The 18,414-nt window shown below is 42.9% G+C and overlaps 1 protein-coding gene across 6 annotated transcripts in view; it reads right to left on the bottom strand.

The window, feature by feature from the left end:
• The window catches only part of LEF1 (lymphoid enhancer binding factor 1), a 104,661-nt gene that overhangs the window by 18,486 nt on the left and 67,761 nt on the right, over window positions 1–18,414 (bottom strand). For all 6 annotated transcript variants that reach the window (XM_033160270.1, XM_033160266.1, XM_033160271.1 and 3 more), the window contains 3 exons: window positions 16,398–16,520; window positions 14,914–15,076; window positions 7,096–7,203 (listed from right to left, as the gene is read on the bottom strand). In XM_033160270.1, the coding sequence (XP_033016161.1) occupies window positions 7,096–7,203; window positions 14,914–15,076; window positions 16,398–16,520 (394 nt within the window). The remainder of the gene's footprint in view (window positions 1–7,095; window positions 7,204–14,913; window positions 15,077–16,397; window positions 16,521–18,414) is intronic.

Genomic DNA, 18,414 nt, shown 5'->3' with positions numbered 1-18,414 from the left:
TTCGTGGATCGCCTGATTGTTGCAGTGGAACGCCAGATAGAAGATCGTCATGCCAGAAACATGCTGACAAAACAACTTGCCTTTGAAAATGCCAATGATGACTGCAAGAATGCCCTAACAGCAGTTGCAGCTCGTCCAGATGCCACATTGACTGAGATGCTACGCGTCTGCCAGAATGTCGGTACCCACTCCTACAAAGCACAGCTCTTGGCAGCTGCGGTACAGATGCCACGTCAAGACAGCTCTACGCCAGTCAAGAAGTGCTATGGGTGTGGAGGCGATGGGCATTTCCGGTCGCAGTGCACAACAACGCCAAGGCCTTCTGCCAAGCCGCCAGAGAGATGTCCCATCTGTCAGAAAGGATTTCATTGGGCGAACGACTGTCGTTTGAATCCACAAAATACATCACCTACCTCATCTCCAGTTCAGGGAAACGGTTCTGCGGGCCGCGCCCCGGCCCCGGTAAAACAATAGGGTGCAAGTTCAAGAACATCATGAAGGTCAATCGTCCCAGAAAGGTGAACAACGCTACTCCTTATCCAGGTCATCAGGAAAAAAGAGTGATCCAGAGAGATATCTACTCTCCAGATGTCCAGAGAAAAGATGTGACCTCATCAAGCATTCAGGTTCCAGAGGTTTCATCATCTGCCTTTCCAGTAGAGAACACAGCATTCGGTTCACCTTCTGTTGACCGCCCTTCAGTTCCTGCTGATGTGACCCCTGCTTCACAACAAGCAATCACAGTCAAGTCTTTGATCGCAGAATTGCCTTCAACGTTGAGAAGACATCCTACTGAGGTCAACCTTACAGCACCTGAGCTTTACTCACCTTTGAGTCAAGGTCAATCTGTCATTGAAGGACATTTGCCCTTGATGAAACAGCAATATCCAGGTAGCAGCCCAGCTGATGATCACTTTCCATGTGGCCAAAGAATGCAAGTGAGTGAGACAGCTCCCTCTTGTGGAAGCTTAAACATCACTCCAGTTAACAATGTCCACACCTTTGTGTCGCCTCCAGCGTTTAAGCTCAGCCCGCCACATCCAAATGAATATCATGGACAACAACTTCAACTGTCTTGTGTCAAAGAAGAAGTTCCATCCTGCCAGTTTGATACACAACTGACTGAATGCCAACAGGTTCAACAGCATCAGCAACTCTTACCAAAGGAAGAACCTAAAGTTTGCCAACTCAACGCAAAGCAGCTTCAGAGTTGCCAACTTCAGCAGTGCAAAAAACCCGAAGCCAAAAAGATGTCTTCAAACACTGCCAACGAAGAACAAGAAGAATCTTCTGTCCCAGGTATACCACTCTTCTTAACAGAGGACTGTTACTTTTCAAATCCATGGTTTGCTCAGCAATTGCCAACATCCATTCGTGGTCCATTCCCAGACACCTCAATTTGCCTTATTTTGCCTAGGATGGATCGCCTCCCTGCCACAGTCACACTGACTGCAGGCCTAGTTCGAATCACAGATTCATCACAGTTGCTGATTCCAGGATTTTCAACTGTTCCTTGTGTCCTGACAAAAGGTTTAGAAATTGCCAGACTTTATTTGCTTACTTCTACGCCTACAGCTCCTGTAGACTCTTTGCCTCCTCAGGCAGCAATGGCGCTAATCAAGATTACAGAAGAACGCCCTCATCTCGTCTTAGAAATGGGTGGACGAAAGATCAAGGGTCTTCTTGATACAGGCGCAGATGTTACAGTGATCGCCAGAAAAGATTGGCCTGACCAGTGGGCAACGACTGTCACCCAGGAAGTCTTCGGAGTCGGAGGTTTCGAACCCGCCCACCAGAGCGTACATCCGATTACCTTCCAGTCAGACTCAGGCTCCATGGTGCAGCTCCGTCCACTTGTTATGGATGTGCCTATCACCCTTTGGGGTAGAGACTTATTGTCTAAAGCAAGAACTGTTGTCCATACACATTTTTGATGTGGGCCTTTGCATCAGCGCCAGTACATGCTCTTCCACTCACGTGGAAGGAAGGACCCCCTGTATGGGTCGACCAATGGGCGCTGACGTCAGAAAAGCTCGCTGCAGCAGAGGCCCTAATCAAAGAGCTGCTACACCAGGATCGCATGCAACCCTTTACTCTCCGTCAGTACCTCATGGATAAAGCTCCACAGTCATTGACCTTAGAGCGTTCCCTTGATAGTCTTAAAACTGTCCTTTGCAGTAAGCCTATTGCAAAGTTCTCCTGGAAAGTTTCACTGCTTGGTAAGGTGAATTCTCCTGTCTACAAGTTCTGTTCAGCAGCATCTTCAAGCACTCTCACGCCGCTGAAACTTTCCCTTGTCTTAGTGATCCAATCGCCAACCATGGGACGTTCCTTGCTATGTTCCGTGCTGTCTTTCGCATGGGCATTCTGTTGGCTGATTTTGAATGGTACTCACCGTGCCTACGGGTTGCTGTAATCACTTCTTGCAGCATACCTGTTTCCAACCAAAACCGCAAACCCTTTTCACCTGCTTTCTGTTGCTCTCTACCTGATTGCAAATATGCTCCGCATCTCCCCAGGTATTCTTTTGGAGTATCTTTTCCTGCATCAACCAAGAACTCTACTACAGGCTCTTCAGACGGTTCCTCCTTGTGCTCAGAAGTACTGTCTTCCGCAAGGAACTTTTCACCTGAAAGTCAAGTCATGTAGCCCTGCATGGTACTTGCCAGCCTGCATCTTCAACGACAACCCCTTGTTGCTTAATCTTCTCAGCGGAGGACTGTCCCTACTTCTGCGGAAAGAACCCCTATTTCCTACACCTGTTTGTGTGTTCAACTCCTTTCTCCATTCAAGAAACACGCTGGACAAACTTTGCGTGAAATTCGATGCTCCCTTTTCATCGCAAGCCGTGATTTCCAACTCTGGTTGTTAGCTACTCGCTAACTTCTCAATTTCGTGTCAAATGCAGTGACTCTTCAAAGGTGCTCCACTAATAGCACCAGTTGAGTTCTGGGCAGTTTGCCTTACCCTCCTACTGCCTATGCCTTTTGTTTGCCTCTGGGCGGCCTCTGGTTCCTGGCTGCCTGGATTTGTTCCAGTTATTCTCTTACCTGCATTCACTAGCAGATCACCTTGATTTGCTTGCTTAACCTTCTTTCTTCTACAGGTATCGTTGTTTCTTCAGAGCTCGATGTTTCAGTACTTTCCTGAGCTCCATGAACTTTTCCTGAGTTCCAGGACTATTTCTTCTACATGGTCGTGTGTAGTCGGAGAAGAAGGCGACCGGCAACTCATTCATCGTCTTCATCCTCCTCTCCAACACCATTTTGCAGTTCTAAACCTGTCTTGTACTTTATATTGTATTTGTAAAAATTGCATATTTACCTTTGTATGCTTCTTGAAATATCCGCCTCGCATGTTACATGTGTTTTCCTTATAGCTTGATAATTAATGACATGGATGTTTATATATGCAAAGCTTTTCTGAAATGGTTTCCATTTAGAGCGTCACAATTTTGATGATATGGAAATGTTTATGTAAGGTTAAAAACATTGTCTTTGTGCAGTTCTAGTCATAGACATATTCATGCATATATGTTTTATTTCAATGATCCTAAATCTCCTCGTTGTGCTTGCAAAAGTTGCAATTCAAAATGTGATAACATTTATATACTTTATTTGAAATGATTTCCTTTGGTCAAAATATTGGTCATTCTCAGATTTGTTCAAGATATATATGTCAAGTCTGGTGGTATCCTACCCTCTTGGTACCCCTTTTTCTTTGAAAAAATTCCCCTCTATATGCTACCTTTGGCAGTAAACCAGGTTCCCAGCTTTTCCCTTCACCTTGTTTCCTGCTGTTCATGGGAGACCTTTATGTAGTTGGTTTAATTCCCATCTCATTTCGCTGGAAACCCTTGCGTAGATGGTTTAAATCCTCATCCTGGCTGGGACACCTTTATATAGGTAGCTTAAATTCCCTCTAGTGGCGCAAACCACTTGTACTTAGGTGCCTTAAATCCCCTTTCTGGAATCGGACCCTAGTTCCCCGTTACCTGTGGTCGCTGTGGTAAGTCCAGAATCTGTCTTCCTGAAAGTTCCCTCGATTCTGTAGCCTCAGTGCCACACACCTTTTATGTTTCCTTATCCATTTTTCCTCAGTTTTCCAAATAAAAATTAAAAAAAATGGGGGAGGGGTCTGGGTAGGCTATATAGCCCCAGCTCTAGTTATATTTTAATTTTGGGTCCCGGATCGGGACCTCTCTTATGTTTGGGCAGTCGTTATTCGTTATTTTTAATTTTGGACCTGCATCAGGTCCTCTCTTGTGTTTGGGGAGTAATTTGTTGTTTTACGCTGCACGCGAAAGTATACATGCTTATAAGGTGATTTGTTGTGTTACATTACACATTGAAGTATATATTTATGCCTAAAAGGTTTACAGTGTATCGGATCGATCACTTTTTATGTTCGGCTAGTGGTTTGTTATTTTCATGACTTTATTGCTACATTATTGTACAAGTATTTCCTCTGATGAGGGGGATGAGTATTGATGGTGTTGCTAGTGTTTATATCACAGTTTTGATGTGGACACTGTTGGCACTGTTGATGCTCTGCCCTTTCATGTCGAGTTCTATATCTAAACAAATGGTAATGTTTGTGTCAGATAAATGCTTATGATATTTCTAACCTTCCTTTTTATATAACTAAATCAAAAATAATTTAATTTAAAACAAAAAAAGAAAGATGATATGTCGGAATACGTTTCACGGATCCGCCATGGATTCATATTTATTTGGTTATTTTATAAGTTTTTCGAGGTCTACTTTTGGTATAATTGCGCGTAAAAGCGAAAGTGAAAGCATGAATGAATAGTGTGGTTCACTTATGAGATTAATCCGCCTTTATTTTGTAGATCCGGTCATGTTCAAAGTTGTTAATGAGCGTTAAACTTGCTTCCCGCCTTTTTGGAGGGCAGCAACAGTGATTTTATTGGTTAAAGTACTAATGATGATGTCACGTTTGTTCCCTAATAAAAGGCAGAGGCACCCCGCTTAGGCAGGAGAAGTTCGTTTATGTCTTTTAGTTGGGTTTTAGTTGAAGTCAAGTTTAGTTTAAGGGGCTAGGAGCGGGCTGGACGGGTTGGATGGGTTTTTCTTTAGTTAGAGTTAGATCGCGGAAGATCATTCGGTTTTAGTTTTAGTTAGGTTCTTTTAGGTTAGCCTAGGGTTAGGCCCGCGGAAGATATTTCGGTTTTAGTTTATTTAGTTAGCCTCGCGGAAGATCGGGCGCGCAGGGTCTTTAAGCTTAGGAGAACTTAGCTTAGGGGACGAGCCTACGCGGGTTCTGCCGAAGCCACTAAAGATACAACCGGTGTCTGTCTTCCTTTGGGGTTAAAGGGGGGAGTAAAGTAAAATTTTTAATTTCTTTAATTGGGTCCGCCTATTCAGAGTCAGGGTATATATTTTATTTCACGAGGCAACTTTTCTTTTAAGAAGGCAACTAGGAACTCACACACCATCAGAGTCTTCAATTGGCTTACTCATTATCCTTCAGACTGTGAGGCTTGGCCGGCGACCGTGCTCAAAAGCACGCGGAACGCTGGCCGCTTTCCCCACAACTGGTACCTCGTGCATAACCAGTCCAAGGCCGTGTACGAGGAGCTCCAGCACCCATACGCCGACATCTGTCCTCTTGCAAATACTCATGACTGCCTCAAAACATTTTTGTCTGGGTGTTTGACAGAAAGCAAAGCATTTTCCAGCTGGGGAAAGAGATCGCAACTTTAAAGGTTGGACTGGCTATCACATGTTTTCAGCATAAACTCTCAATATCCTTAGCTCCTAGTAGCTTACTGCCCTTCTCTCTCCCATTTTAACACAATTCATTAAGATAGAACAAGTCTTTCAGAAGAGATTTAAATTAAGAACAGACAAAAGGTTTTATTAAGTGAATGTAGATTCTGGGCAAAAGAGATTCTCTGTGCTCTGAAGCTCAGTGGCTCTTTTATGGAGTTTTACTCAGGGGCAAGTCTATTTACCTATCATTAACTAGGCATGCTGGATTATGGCTGTAGCAAACAAAGGATTGAGGTTTTTTATGATTGTGTGACACATTGCATTTTCAAAGTAAGAACTAGGTCTGGGATTAGGCTTCTCTTTGAATTCTTTATTTAGGAGTGATCAAGGCGCAATCTTAGCTAATTCCCAGACAAATAGATTCTAGGCTATCATGGGTATGGATTTTTTTTTAAAAAAATACAGGCAGATAAGTTTTAATGAGTAAATGGCAAAATGCATTGTTCAACATTAGCAGTATCATCATTGGGTTTTGGTATGAGCAGTCTAGCCTGTTAATTTTTTTCATAATCAAATATGTATAATTTTTAAAAGCAGCACTGACTAAACAGTTTTCATAATTAATTTATAATACGTCTACAGCTGAAGATGGCAGTTCTTTTCAAATCCAGGTGTGAAATTTAGTTCACATCCATTCTACCTACGTAATAAAATAACAGGTGGGTAGCCGTGTTGGTCTGCCATAGTCAAAACAAAATCGAAAATTCTTTCTAGTAGCACCTTAGAGACCAACTGAGTTTGTTCCTGGTATGAGCTTTCGTGTGCATGCATCTGAAGAAGTGTGCATGCACACGAAAGCTCATACCAGGAACAAACTCAGTTGGTCTCTAAGGTGCTACTAGAAAGAATTTTCGATTTTGTAATAAAATAAAATAAAATCCACACACAAACAGCCTTAAACACAAAGCACAAACATACAGATCAGATTAGTTCCAGGGAAATCCAACAAGCCACCTTCAGAAGAGATTCATTGTCTGTGTATTTATTAACCATGTGATAAACATGCGTCAAAAGAGTTATCAGGTGGGGGACATGTGTGAATCAGTGCTCCAGATGTTTGCAAAGCAATCTATCCCTTAATTGCCATTTTGATGTTATTTGTCACATGGCATAAAGCTGAACCAGGAACACACCCATGGCCAATTCCAGATTAGTAGAAGCAATCTAAAGAAAGGCAAGAGAATAAATGGCACTTAATTCAAAGTGAACACAAGGCCGACGCTGCCTCTCATGGCCCAGCTGCTACCCTCACCTAACTACTGCAAATGCTAGCTGAAGAAAGTGTAAATTATCGGCTTACGTAGTTGTCCCTTGCAGACCAGCCTGGGTAGAGCTGCATGTGTAGCTGCCTTTCTTTCCGAGCTAGTTCATAATATTTAGCTTGTTCTTCACGGGACAATGCGTGCCACTGCAAATAAGGAGAGAAAGAACAAATGTTATGTTTTTGTACAAGAACGTGCTAAACATAAAGGACAGCATTAGTTCTAATTTCTCTGGTTCATGGGAAAACACATAAGGTAAGAGAAGCACCATATTATACACAGAGGATTATTTAAGTAATAAGATCCATATGAATTCCAACCCACTTTGTTGGCATACCAGTGGTGATAGTGTTTGAAGATAGACTCAACCTCCATGGAAGACTATCAACCACGATGACTATGCTCTGCCTCCAAAGTCAGGGGCAGTATACCTCTCAATACTAGATGCTGAGAATCACATGGGGAGGGAGAGTGCTGTTGTGCGTTTCTCCTGTCTGAGAGCTTCCCATAGAGATCTGGTTGTCCACTGGCAGAAGAGGATGCTTGACTGGATGGCCCTTCAGCCAGCAGGGCTCTTCTAAGGTTCTTAGGCAGGGGTCAGCAAACTAAGGCCCAGGGGCTAGATGTGGGCCACCAGGCTCGTTAATCCGGCCCATGAACCTTGCGGACCCTGTCACCTACTTGGTCAGTCCCTGCGCTAAACTGGCACGGCGCAGAGGCCACGCTGCACAGGGACTGACTGCTGCAGCCAATCTGAAGCCACCGATGCCTCAGGGCAAGGCCCCTTCCTTCCCACTGAGGCGGCCGCGTATGGCCAAGAGCCGAGCGGGAGGAAGCGGTGGCGGCGAGGAGGCTTCCTCCGCTGCCCAGGCCAGCAGCATGGGCTCTGCGCCCCGCGGACTCCTGGCCGAGGCAGAGGATGACGCCGAAACTGTCGAAGACGAGGTGGCAATGGCGGCGAGGGGTCCTTTCGGGAGATGGTGGGGTCTTTTGGGGAGGGGGTACTTTCGGGAGAGGGTGGGTCCGGCCCCCCACAAGGTCTGAGGGACAGCAGACCGGCCCCCTCCTGAAAAATTTTGCTGACCCCTGTTCTTAGGGATCGCCTGACATTGAAGAATGACCACCATGTATGCTATTCCTTTAGCTGTGGTAGTAACTGGTACTGCAACTATGGCAGGGGTAGGCAACCTAAGGCCTGTGGGCCGGATGCGGCCCAATTGCCTTCTCATTCTGGCCCACGGACGGTCCAGGAATCAGTGTGTTTTTACATGAGTAGAATGTGTCTTTTTATTTAAAATGCATCTCTGGGTTATTTGTGGGGCCTGCCTGGTGTTTTTACATGAGTAGAATGTGTGCTTTTATTTAAAATGCATCTCTGCGTTATTTGTGGGGCATAGGAATTCGTTTATTACCCCCCCCCCCAAAATATAGTCCAGCCCACCACATGGTCTGAGGGACGGTGGACTGGCCCACAGCCGAAAAAGGTTGCTGACCCCTGATCTATGGGCTATTAGCTGATAAGGGACCCTTAATTCCCATCACTTTTCAAGAAAATTTCAGTTCCTTTTTCGTCTGCCAAAGAATGGCAGAGAAGCATGGTTTCAAAACAAAGGAAGTGGCATTGTGCTTTCTTCATGTAGAAATAGGGAAACTTTATTCACACTCCAAAAGATTGGACAGTTTAAAAAATAAATTAAAACGAACAAAAACAAAACACCAATTTCTCAAGATAGCTGAAGTACAGTGTTCTGTCCCTCACCTTGATTCCTGTTAGCATATTCCTGTTGCCAAGATCTGGGTTTTTAAAGTATACTGAGGAAGCAGCACAGATTTATTTATTGCTTCAACAATGAAGAGTTAAACTTTTCAACAAAAAAGTTTCGATTTAAAATTGTGTCATAAAATTTACTGTAAAGGGAGATGGCTGAATTTTGGAATAAGTCAAGGCTTTCTATATGGAGTTTACAGTCCATGCAAAGAGTTAAATATTTATTTTGTGTTTAAGGGGAAATCAACTTGGAATATTCATTTTTATCTTACTGCTAAAGATGTTAAACTGATACTTGGAAACAAAAGCATGACTCTTTGAAGAAAAATAAATCTGGACAACAGGATCTAAAGTTACTGTTAGAAGGGGAAATGGCCTGAGCTAGAATAAATTTAGCTTTGGTACGTAAGAGACTCAAAAGCCATTGCAAAGTTTTGAGACCATGAAGTGGATACCATCTGAACAGACAGACAGGTAAAAGCAGTCTATCTTGCTAGTTGCTTTCTGCAAGTGAGATTAATGGTAGCAGTTGATAGGTGGGATGCAGGAGATAGGGGCTTGGAGTAAGAAGTCACCCTAGTTATAAAAAATAATAATCTTTTTAAAGTCAGCTACTCTTACTCACTGGTGTACATTCATGTCCCTTGCATGGTCAGAAGCATCACTGAGCAACAGTGATGGGGCAATAGAATATCATGTTTTTCCATCTCTCAAAGGGGCAGCAGGTATGTTCAGTCTTTAGTGGGAGCTCTGTCACACTTCCAGTCATTCATTTCCTTTGGGAGCATTTATATTTCCCGATTTCCGTCACAGACTGAGACTGGAACAACATTTTTTATTGTTGCGGTTACTACTATAGTTTACAGTGAACTTTTCAGTTTAATGTTTCAAAACCCATTCTGATTAACTGGCATTTCAGGACTGGACTTCAGCTGTTCCAGTGCAAGGCAATCTTTAGAACAAGTGATCAGCGCTCTCCCTCCCTCTCTCTCCCTCTCCCTCTCTCTCTCTCTGGCTCTCCACACATACACACACCTTCTCCAAGCCACAGCAGCTTTTGCTCTCAAGAAGCAGCCAGTTCCAGCCCCCGCAGCTGCCTGTCAGCTGTTTCACAGCAGGAAGTGAGGGTAGAAGCTTATGGCTTCCAAGAGCCAAACAGCAGGGAACAGGGGAGGGAGCCAACAGGGGACAGAGCAGAAGCACAGAAGGTATGCTGCTTTCCTCCCAAGGGGCTGATAGTTTTCTAATAAAAAGGTTTGGGCTCCTCCAGAGGAAATCACAAAGGTTAGATCAACATCTCTGCATCTATGTTTTATCACCCAAATGTAATATTCTGAATAATTTGCCATGATTATGCAAGACATGGTTGTTACCCAACATTTTAGCCTCTCCTCAGTTTTTTCCCCTCTCCTTTGGTTGCTTATTGTTTGCTGCTGATGGGCAATTACACATGTGGCCAGTTATTTAATTTAATTAACCGATGGGATCGGTTAGGGTTTAGGAGCAATAGCAACCCGAGAGCTGTGGAAACATGTAGTACAGTTATCCCAGACTTCTATACAAATGTACAAACAGTGCTTAAACACTATTTTAATTTATTTGGTAAGTGGGGTTGGGAAAGGTTTTGTGGCAGCAACATTTCAATGCTTTTAAACAGAACTCTCTCTCTCTGTGTACTGAAGTTTGTGTACTGAAGTTGCTTTGGAAACAGAAGTCTGGATAGGTTCCCACAACACCGTTCTCTCTTCCCTCCAACCCCCAGCTACAAGGTGATTTCAGTTGTGCGCCATCTGCCACTGCGTTCAAAGTTTGGCTTTTAGCAGGCCATTGCAAATACTAGAAAAGTGATATTTGATGTAACATGCCAATAGTCAAATCCTCTTGTGTGTTGGCAGATGCACAGAGCCAGCTGACCTCAGGCTGAAGCGACTTGTGTACAGACATAGGAAATACTCTTCCTTCAAATGTGTCCTTCGGAAGGCAGCCTGAGCAAACAACCCATTCATCACCCCATAAGTTCTGCCCACATAGGACGGGGCTCAGTGAGAAGTCCCAGTGTGCTTCCCTCATCCTTGGACAGCGTGTGTTTAACAAGTTTTGTTAATTAAACATTCGGCTGCTGGGAAAACCCAAACACGGTGCATAAAGTGGTGGGCAAACATAATGCCCCCTCTATCACTAGTTGAAATGTTGGAATAACCATTCTCTGTTCTACTTTGTCAAATGTGGTTAGCTGTAGAGAATGTAGGATTTACAACTGGGGGAGGGGGCTGGTAACTTTACAGTATGTGCAACACTGCACAGAAATGCAGCCTAAAGTAAGAGCAGAGAATGAGAAAATACAAAATGAGCAGGTCCTTTGGCTGAGCCCTGCAAAGGGCTTCCTCCAGGCATGGAAGCTACAGACATGCACTTCAACAAAATGAATACTCACTTGGCCGTCAGACACACTCTACACCCTTACTTAAGGCAAGTTGTCCTCTGAATACTACTTACTGTACTAGGAATTGCAGATGGGCAGAGTGCTGTTGCGCTCATGGTCTGCCTGCAGGCTTCCATAGGCATTTGGTTGGCCACTGTGAGAACAGGAAGCTTAACTAGATGTTCCATTGGCCTGATCCTGCAGGCTTGTCTTACAGGGAACCAGGCAAAGGGCCCTCAGTAGCGGTACCTGCCCTGTGGAACACCCTCCCATCAGATGTCAAACAGATACACGATTTTCTGAAGACATCTGAAGGTAGCTCTGTATTGGGAAGTTTTTAATGTTTGACGTTTGCTGTGTTTTTATTATGTTGGAAGCTGCCCAGAATGGCTGGGGCAACCCAGTCAGATGGGTGGGGTATAAATATTATTGTTATTTCCTTATATTTTTATTTCTTAAAGCAGCATATATACATTTTTTTTTCTCCCCATCCTTCACTCAGTGCTCTTAAGTAGGTATGTTTTATTGCTGTCATGGTTAAGACTAGACGTGGTAATTCAACTACATACAGGTGAAACTCGAAAAATTAGAATATCGTGGAAAAGTCCATTTATGTAAGCAATTGTTTTCATTAGCTACTGGAGTTTAATATATGAGATAGACTCATGACATGCAAAGCGAGATATGTCAAGCCTTTATTTGTTATAATTGTGATGATTATGGCGTAAAGCTGATGAGAACCCCGAATTAACAATTTCAACTTTGGGGTTCTCATCAGCTGTGCGCCATAAACATCACAATTATAACAAATAAAGGCTTGACATATCTCACTTTGCATGTCATGAGTCTATCTCATATATTAGTTTCACCTTTTAAGTTGAATTACTGAAAGAAATGAACCTTTCCATGATATTCTAATTTTTTGAGTTTCACCTGTAGATCCATCGAAATTGAGGGACCTAACTCAGTCATGTTCATTAATATCAGTGGATCTACTCTGAGTAAAACTTAGTTGACTACCACTCTAATTTGTTTATTAGCTTATTATGTATTTTAACTTTGCATGCTGAAGCACAAAAAATAAGAAAGATATTATACAAATGAAAATAAATAATCCATCACCTTCTCATTAACTTTTAGAAGGATCCCTTTTCCTTTAGGAATGTTCTGGGATTGGGGAACCTCGTAGTGGGCACTAGCCAGCCAGCACAGTGAACAACCAGCTTATGTAGCAAATTTTCATCCTAGTTCTCTCCACCCTCCAGAACTCAAAGCCAGAGAGCCATGAGAAATTTCAGCTGAATGCACCTACAATGCTTCCAAATTGTCAACACTACTTTAACAATGTTACATTTGCCTTCATCTAGGACAGAATGGTCCAACATGCTGCTCAAGGGCCACATGCAGCCTGCAATAACTTTTTTGGTGGCCCTTGACAACATTTGATGCCTGCCCCCAGCCCTCGGGCTGCCTTCCCAAAACTCAGTAAGTGAGGCACTGGCCTTTGGAAAGGAAGCACGAGGGCTCTGACAGGGTCCTACTTAGCACTTTCCCAACTTTGGGAATAAGGCAGGAGGGCTCTAGGACTCCACCAGAGCCTCGTGACTCCTTCCCAAAGCATGGCACCTCACTTAGCCAGCTTCCAGAAGACAGTGTGAGGGCTTGGAGAGTGTCAAATTTTAGCCTGTGGGTTCCATGTCAATGTACTTTTGCAGTCCACTTGGTATGAAATGTTGGACTGTCCAGATCTAGAAGGACTATTGGTTGTTTTGACCCATGCCATGGGTTCCAAAATGTATGCATATTATTGAATGTGGTGTGGAAGTTTCTCTCAACCTGCCCAATAATCTTCAAACTTCTACACCTCAAAAGTGGTTTGTTTCACAACACAAATGCAGCAGACAGTACATTCACACTCTTTTGCCCTTTAAATACCAAAATATTTGGCATGAAAAGTTTTTTTAAGGTTTTGAAGAGGTACTTCCATGGAACTAAATTTGAGTGTACTTTCTAGAGTACAGCTACAGCTGTCTACCCAGAAAGGCAGCACTTGGATTCCTGCCTAGGTGCTATCTTTTGTAAGCCATTATCAAACACTGAGACCAATCATGGAATAAAGGACATAGGAGCTACCTTGGGAGACGAGAGGTAATTGGACTTGTAAGTCTTGCAGAAAGCTGTCAAAATATAGACAAGAGCTTAAGCTAATTCAGTGTTTGTGAAAACCAAAGAAGGTATATTCTGTCCTATGATGTATTTACACAGCATAATAATAAAACACAGAGACCGTGCTTTGATAGAACCCAAGCAATAAACATTATAGTATTCTTTGCAAATAGAGCCCTAATCACTTTGACGCCAAGTCTCATTTTAAAAGCCAGGGTTTAAGTAACTGGCAAGCATAGTGAAAGCTAAAGTAGTATCAGAAGAGAATTAAAATTCAGACTTAAAATGAAAGTCTCAACTTGCAAATGCAACAAAATAGTAGTCATATTGCTAATACCAGTGGGTTGTTTTCTGAGGGGACACAGGAGTATGCATACCCCTAAACATTTTGTGAATCTAAGTTTGGTCTCATTGAGGGGCAGCATTTCAATACAAGTAGGAAAATGAGAGTACCCCTAAACATTTTTTTAGAAAAAAAGTACTGGCTAATACTTTAAGGAAGGCATCCTATGAAAATATTGCAGAAGAAAAGGAAACATGTACTGCAAAATGTACTTCTTTCTTCCAGCACGACTTCTGCATATTTTACCATGGCTATCTGTATACATTTATTCAAATCAAAGCATGAAAACAAGTGGATAACAAAGGCCAATCTAGTGTAGCATTCTCTTACTACCGTGGACAGTTAGATGTGTATGGGAAGCCCACAAACAGGACATAAGAGCAACAGGATTTTCCCCACTCATGTTCCACTGCCACTGACAGTCTTATGACACATGGATAGCACATCTGCATAAAATATGAAGCTGCCTTTTACTACTGGTGCGTCTAGGGTGGAGGACTGCTGTCATGTGGCAGGCAAGAACCTTACCTCCCCTCCATCTCCACAAACGAACTTCGACAGGTGTATATCATCTGACATCCTAATGATGCCAATGATTGACACTTTGTGCTGCTTGTTGAGCTCTTTGGAAGCACTGTGCAACAGAGCTTTGCAAGCACTGCCATTGGCAGTGCCTGCAAAGCCCCTATTGGCCAACACCTGCCTTTACCTGCCATACACCTGGTGTCATATATGACTGCAGGTGTGGGGCTGGTGGGTGTGGCCAGTGAGTGTGGCCACCAGCCTGGGAAGCCTTGGGGGGGGGGGTTGTATTAGGCTCATGAATCAGAAATTCCCCACTTCTGGTCTTGCCTAGGGTTGACTTCTCTGAAAAGCAGGTCACAGTCAGGAGTCTCTTTTGTTTTCCTACGTGAGAGCCTTGTAAATGGAGATTTGTGGACTTAAATTTGACCCTTTATGCATGCAAAACACATGCTTTACCTTATGGGCCCCTGGTTTATGACAAAACAAGACTGCTTGGTTTCATTTTAAACTGCATCACATAGCTCCCAATAGCCAGTGACTATATTGTCGATGTGGGTACTGGGGCAAGGGTTTGTTGAACAGCACATACTGAACACAGAACATGCACATACACAAATAAGGTTGTGTCATACCCTTCTGCCAAGAATCTGATTGATAGCTGCACTTTCTTTCAGAGTACACTCTGCTACGACATTCGCTCTCATCTCTTTCATGTATAACATGAAAGCATTCAGAGGCTTCTTAATGTGAGGTCTTTTGGGCTCCTGTTCTTTCCTCTGTTCATGCTGAGGCTTCCTAAAGGTAGCAGGAGGAAAGGAAATACAGAAAGAGCAACTGTTACAATTTTCAACACTTTATTTCAGATGACCAACTATTTTTCTAAGCAGCCATGCTTGAGTGGTTATCACATTTTTGGAGAGAAGAGGAAGCACCCTATATGTTCTATCACAATGTTCCTCCACCAGTGGGCTGGGACCCACGTTCAGGTAGCCCTCAGTGCCACAGCCTACCCATTGCCTCCTAACTTGCTTGCCCCACCAACCCCAGGTATAACCCCAGGCTTCTAGTTAGATGAGTGCTAGCACCAGCAACCCCTTGCATGCTGAGTAAAGATGGTCAGAGGCCATTAACTTGAACTGGAGGCAGGAAATAAAGTGGCAAGGTGTTGTGTTGTGCTTTTGCAGGAGGAGGGTGGTGGTGGGTACAAGTTGAGTGCAAAGAAGAGCATGAAAAAAGCTTACAGGATATAGGGGGAAATCTTTTGAGAGACAGGTGGGGATGGGAAACAAACAAAGAAAGAAAGAAAGAAAGAAAGAAAGGCTTTTCCACTTAAGAACATTTGGATCAGCAAATTCTGCCTAAAATGACGAGGATGAGTCACATTATCTCCAGAACAAATGTCTGTACTTGAGGAAAGCTGAGCAATGGAATTTCATTCTAGGGTTCAGTTCCCAAAAGACCCATTTTGTCAAGCTTGGGAATTTTATCACTGAAGAATGCCACTGGTCCTAGGGATTCTAGACACTTGTCACTTTTGCAAAATTCCACAATTTGCATAATTATTTTGCCTAATTCCATTCTATCTCTGCATTAACTTGCATTTTAAATAATAATCTTTAAATACATATTTAATATTTTAATATGTACTTTCATGTGCATTCTCCTCTTAAAACTCTGAAAACATTGGAGAAGCCTGAAGTCCAGTGTACAGCTGCATCCCGCCCGATATGCTCATTACTCTGAGAGGTGAGGATTTTGTAAGCATGCAGCTAACATGGGGTTACGTTCCAGGGATTGTGCCTAAAACCAAAATTATGTAAAGTCAAAACCCATTGGGTACAATGGTGGGCAGGGTTGCCAAAGTCATTCCCCCCAGAACCCTGTCCACTTTCCACCCCCCTTTTAATTTTTTAATATATTTTTTAAATAGTAATGCAATTACTATTTCTTTATTGAAGAATACCAAACATTGACATGATATTTAGATACAGATTCAGTGATTTCCCATGGGAAAAGAGAATGAGAAAGAGAGACTGAGACTACTTATTTGCCATGCTTACTCAACTTTTAAGGCATTTCAGATGAAAAATCAATTAAAGACCAGAGGAAAACTCACACGTGCATTAAGTCACTGTCTGTGTGTGGATGTTCTTGTTTGACTTGAGGTGTTACAATAGCTGGGTGAGGGATTCCAGTTGTGTGGGGTCCTGGAGGACCAGGGATCATATGATGTGAAAACCTACAAAAAAAGAAAAGAGTGCAGTCTTCTTCATAATGGGAACTCGAACACAGTATAGGATACCTACAAATCACTCAAGACATGCCTAGGAGGCAACTCATTCATACCACTTAAGAGACCATGATACACCAATGTGGGAAACAATTATTTGGCTAAAACGTGTATTACAAATAGAGTTTTTAGTCTCCTGTTATCTGTGGAATTGGGAATCTGGAATTAGACAAGTGAATTTAACATGGCCAATAATTTCAAAAGAATAAAGCCCTTAACCAAAAACACTGTTTCCACACAAGTATAAAAGATATTGAGTTATCCACCACCAGCCAACAAAAGGTAGTAATTATCATGCAGAAAAATAAAAAAAAAAACCTCTAACAACGGTAATTTGTGTATCTTTATAAAAGGACATAAAAACCTGTCTCCCATTTCATCAACCTTACTTGATCGCATATCAAACTTTTAAGTCCCCAAGCGTGTGGAGGAAAGAATATGGTCTAGTGTTTTGCCTTAGGAACAGATCCAAATCATTGTGCTTCTATTGGGATGGCTCATACCACAGATAAATTGAAATAATACTTAAAATGGCATTACTGAACTAGTTTGCTACTCCCCCTCTGAGGATTCTTTGGTTTTCTCACCCCGTCTGCCTGAATTGTATTTGTAACGTAACCTTCTTGCGTATTCCATCAAGAAACTCACAGGGCAGGGAAATTGGGCATGCACTCTTAATGGTGGCTTGCTCAACTAGGAATTTGCAAGACATCTTATTTCTAAAGATGCATAAAAACAGTGATTAAAGGGGCAATCCTATGACAAAATCCACCAGGATGAGCAGTTCAGCAGATCTATGGCTCAGCCAGCTGATTCCTGTCTTAGCCAGCATTAATTCCCAACTCTGGCTCAGCTGAAGATATGGTGGTGTAATTTGCTCATCCAGCCTTAACCAAGGCTGGCGTAAATCAGCAGAAAGGGATGTGGCAGGGGCATGATCAGAGGGGATGACTTAGGCTGGATCCTAAGCCCATTCAACTTGATCATGTGACTTGGCAACCTGGCATAGAACACTATTTTAAACACCAGGCTTAGGCACAGCAGCAGTCCCACTGCTGAATGGGGTTTGAATCTGGTGTAACTTTATGCAAGTTTAACTTACACCAGTGTGCTTTACGCTGGGTTCTTGTGCATAGGATTGGTCCCTACGTGATAAAAGCACATGTAAAGAAATGCGATAGAACCCACACCTAAATAGCAAATGTGAATGCTGTGTTAATCAACAGTTGTGTGTTTTAAATATGTGTGAAATATGCAGAGGTTCACTGAAACCTTTGGGTACACCAAGCATAGGATATAGAGCCCACCTTCCCATAGCGCAGAAATGTAAAGTGTGACGCGAAAGTGTTATCCTTGCCAAGTCCCAGTTAGTGCTGCTTGCTTGCACCAACACTGCCACCCATTCACACACCACTATTACAGATATAACCATGTGTACACAGCTTCATTGCCTTTATTTTAAAACAGATTTGGGCTTGGAAATTTCTTTGAGGTGCTGCAATCTACATGAAAAGAGTAAAGCACAGAAGCAGGGAGTGAAGCCAAAGCGACTCTGACCCAAGGAGTGACCATTTTATATTTAGTGGTTATATTCATGTGATGCAAAACGACAAACACCAGTGCAGTTTGAATGACTATCCGTTCTCCCCCCACCATTTATATTTCACTGTTCTTTGCGTTACTCATAGTATTACTTAGGGTTTCCAAGAAGTCTCCTATTCAGGCACTGATCAAACCCAGACCTGTTTAGCTTCAGCAAGGCTGCGGTAACATGTGCCTTTAGACCAACATTCCCCAACCTGGTGCTCTCCAGATGTTTTGGACTATAGCTCCCATTCCTCCT

The sequence above is a fragment of the Lacerta agilis genome, chromosome 9 (assembly GCF_009819535.1).
Source record: "Lacerta agilis isolate rLacAgi1 chromosome 9, rLacAgi1.pri, whole genome shotgun sequence".
NCBI lineage: Eukaryota > Metazoa > Chordata > Lepidosauria > Squamata > Lacertidae > Lacerta > Lacerta agilis.
This window is presented reverse-complemented; position numbering and strand designations above follow the sequence as displayed.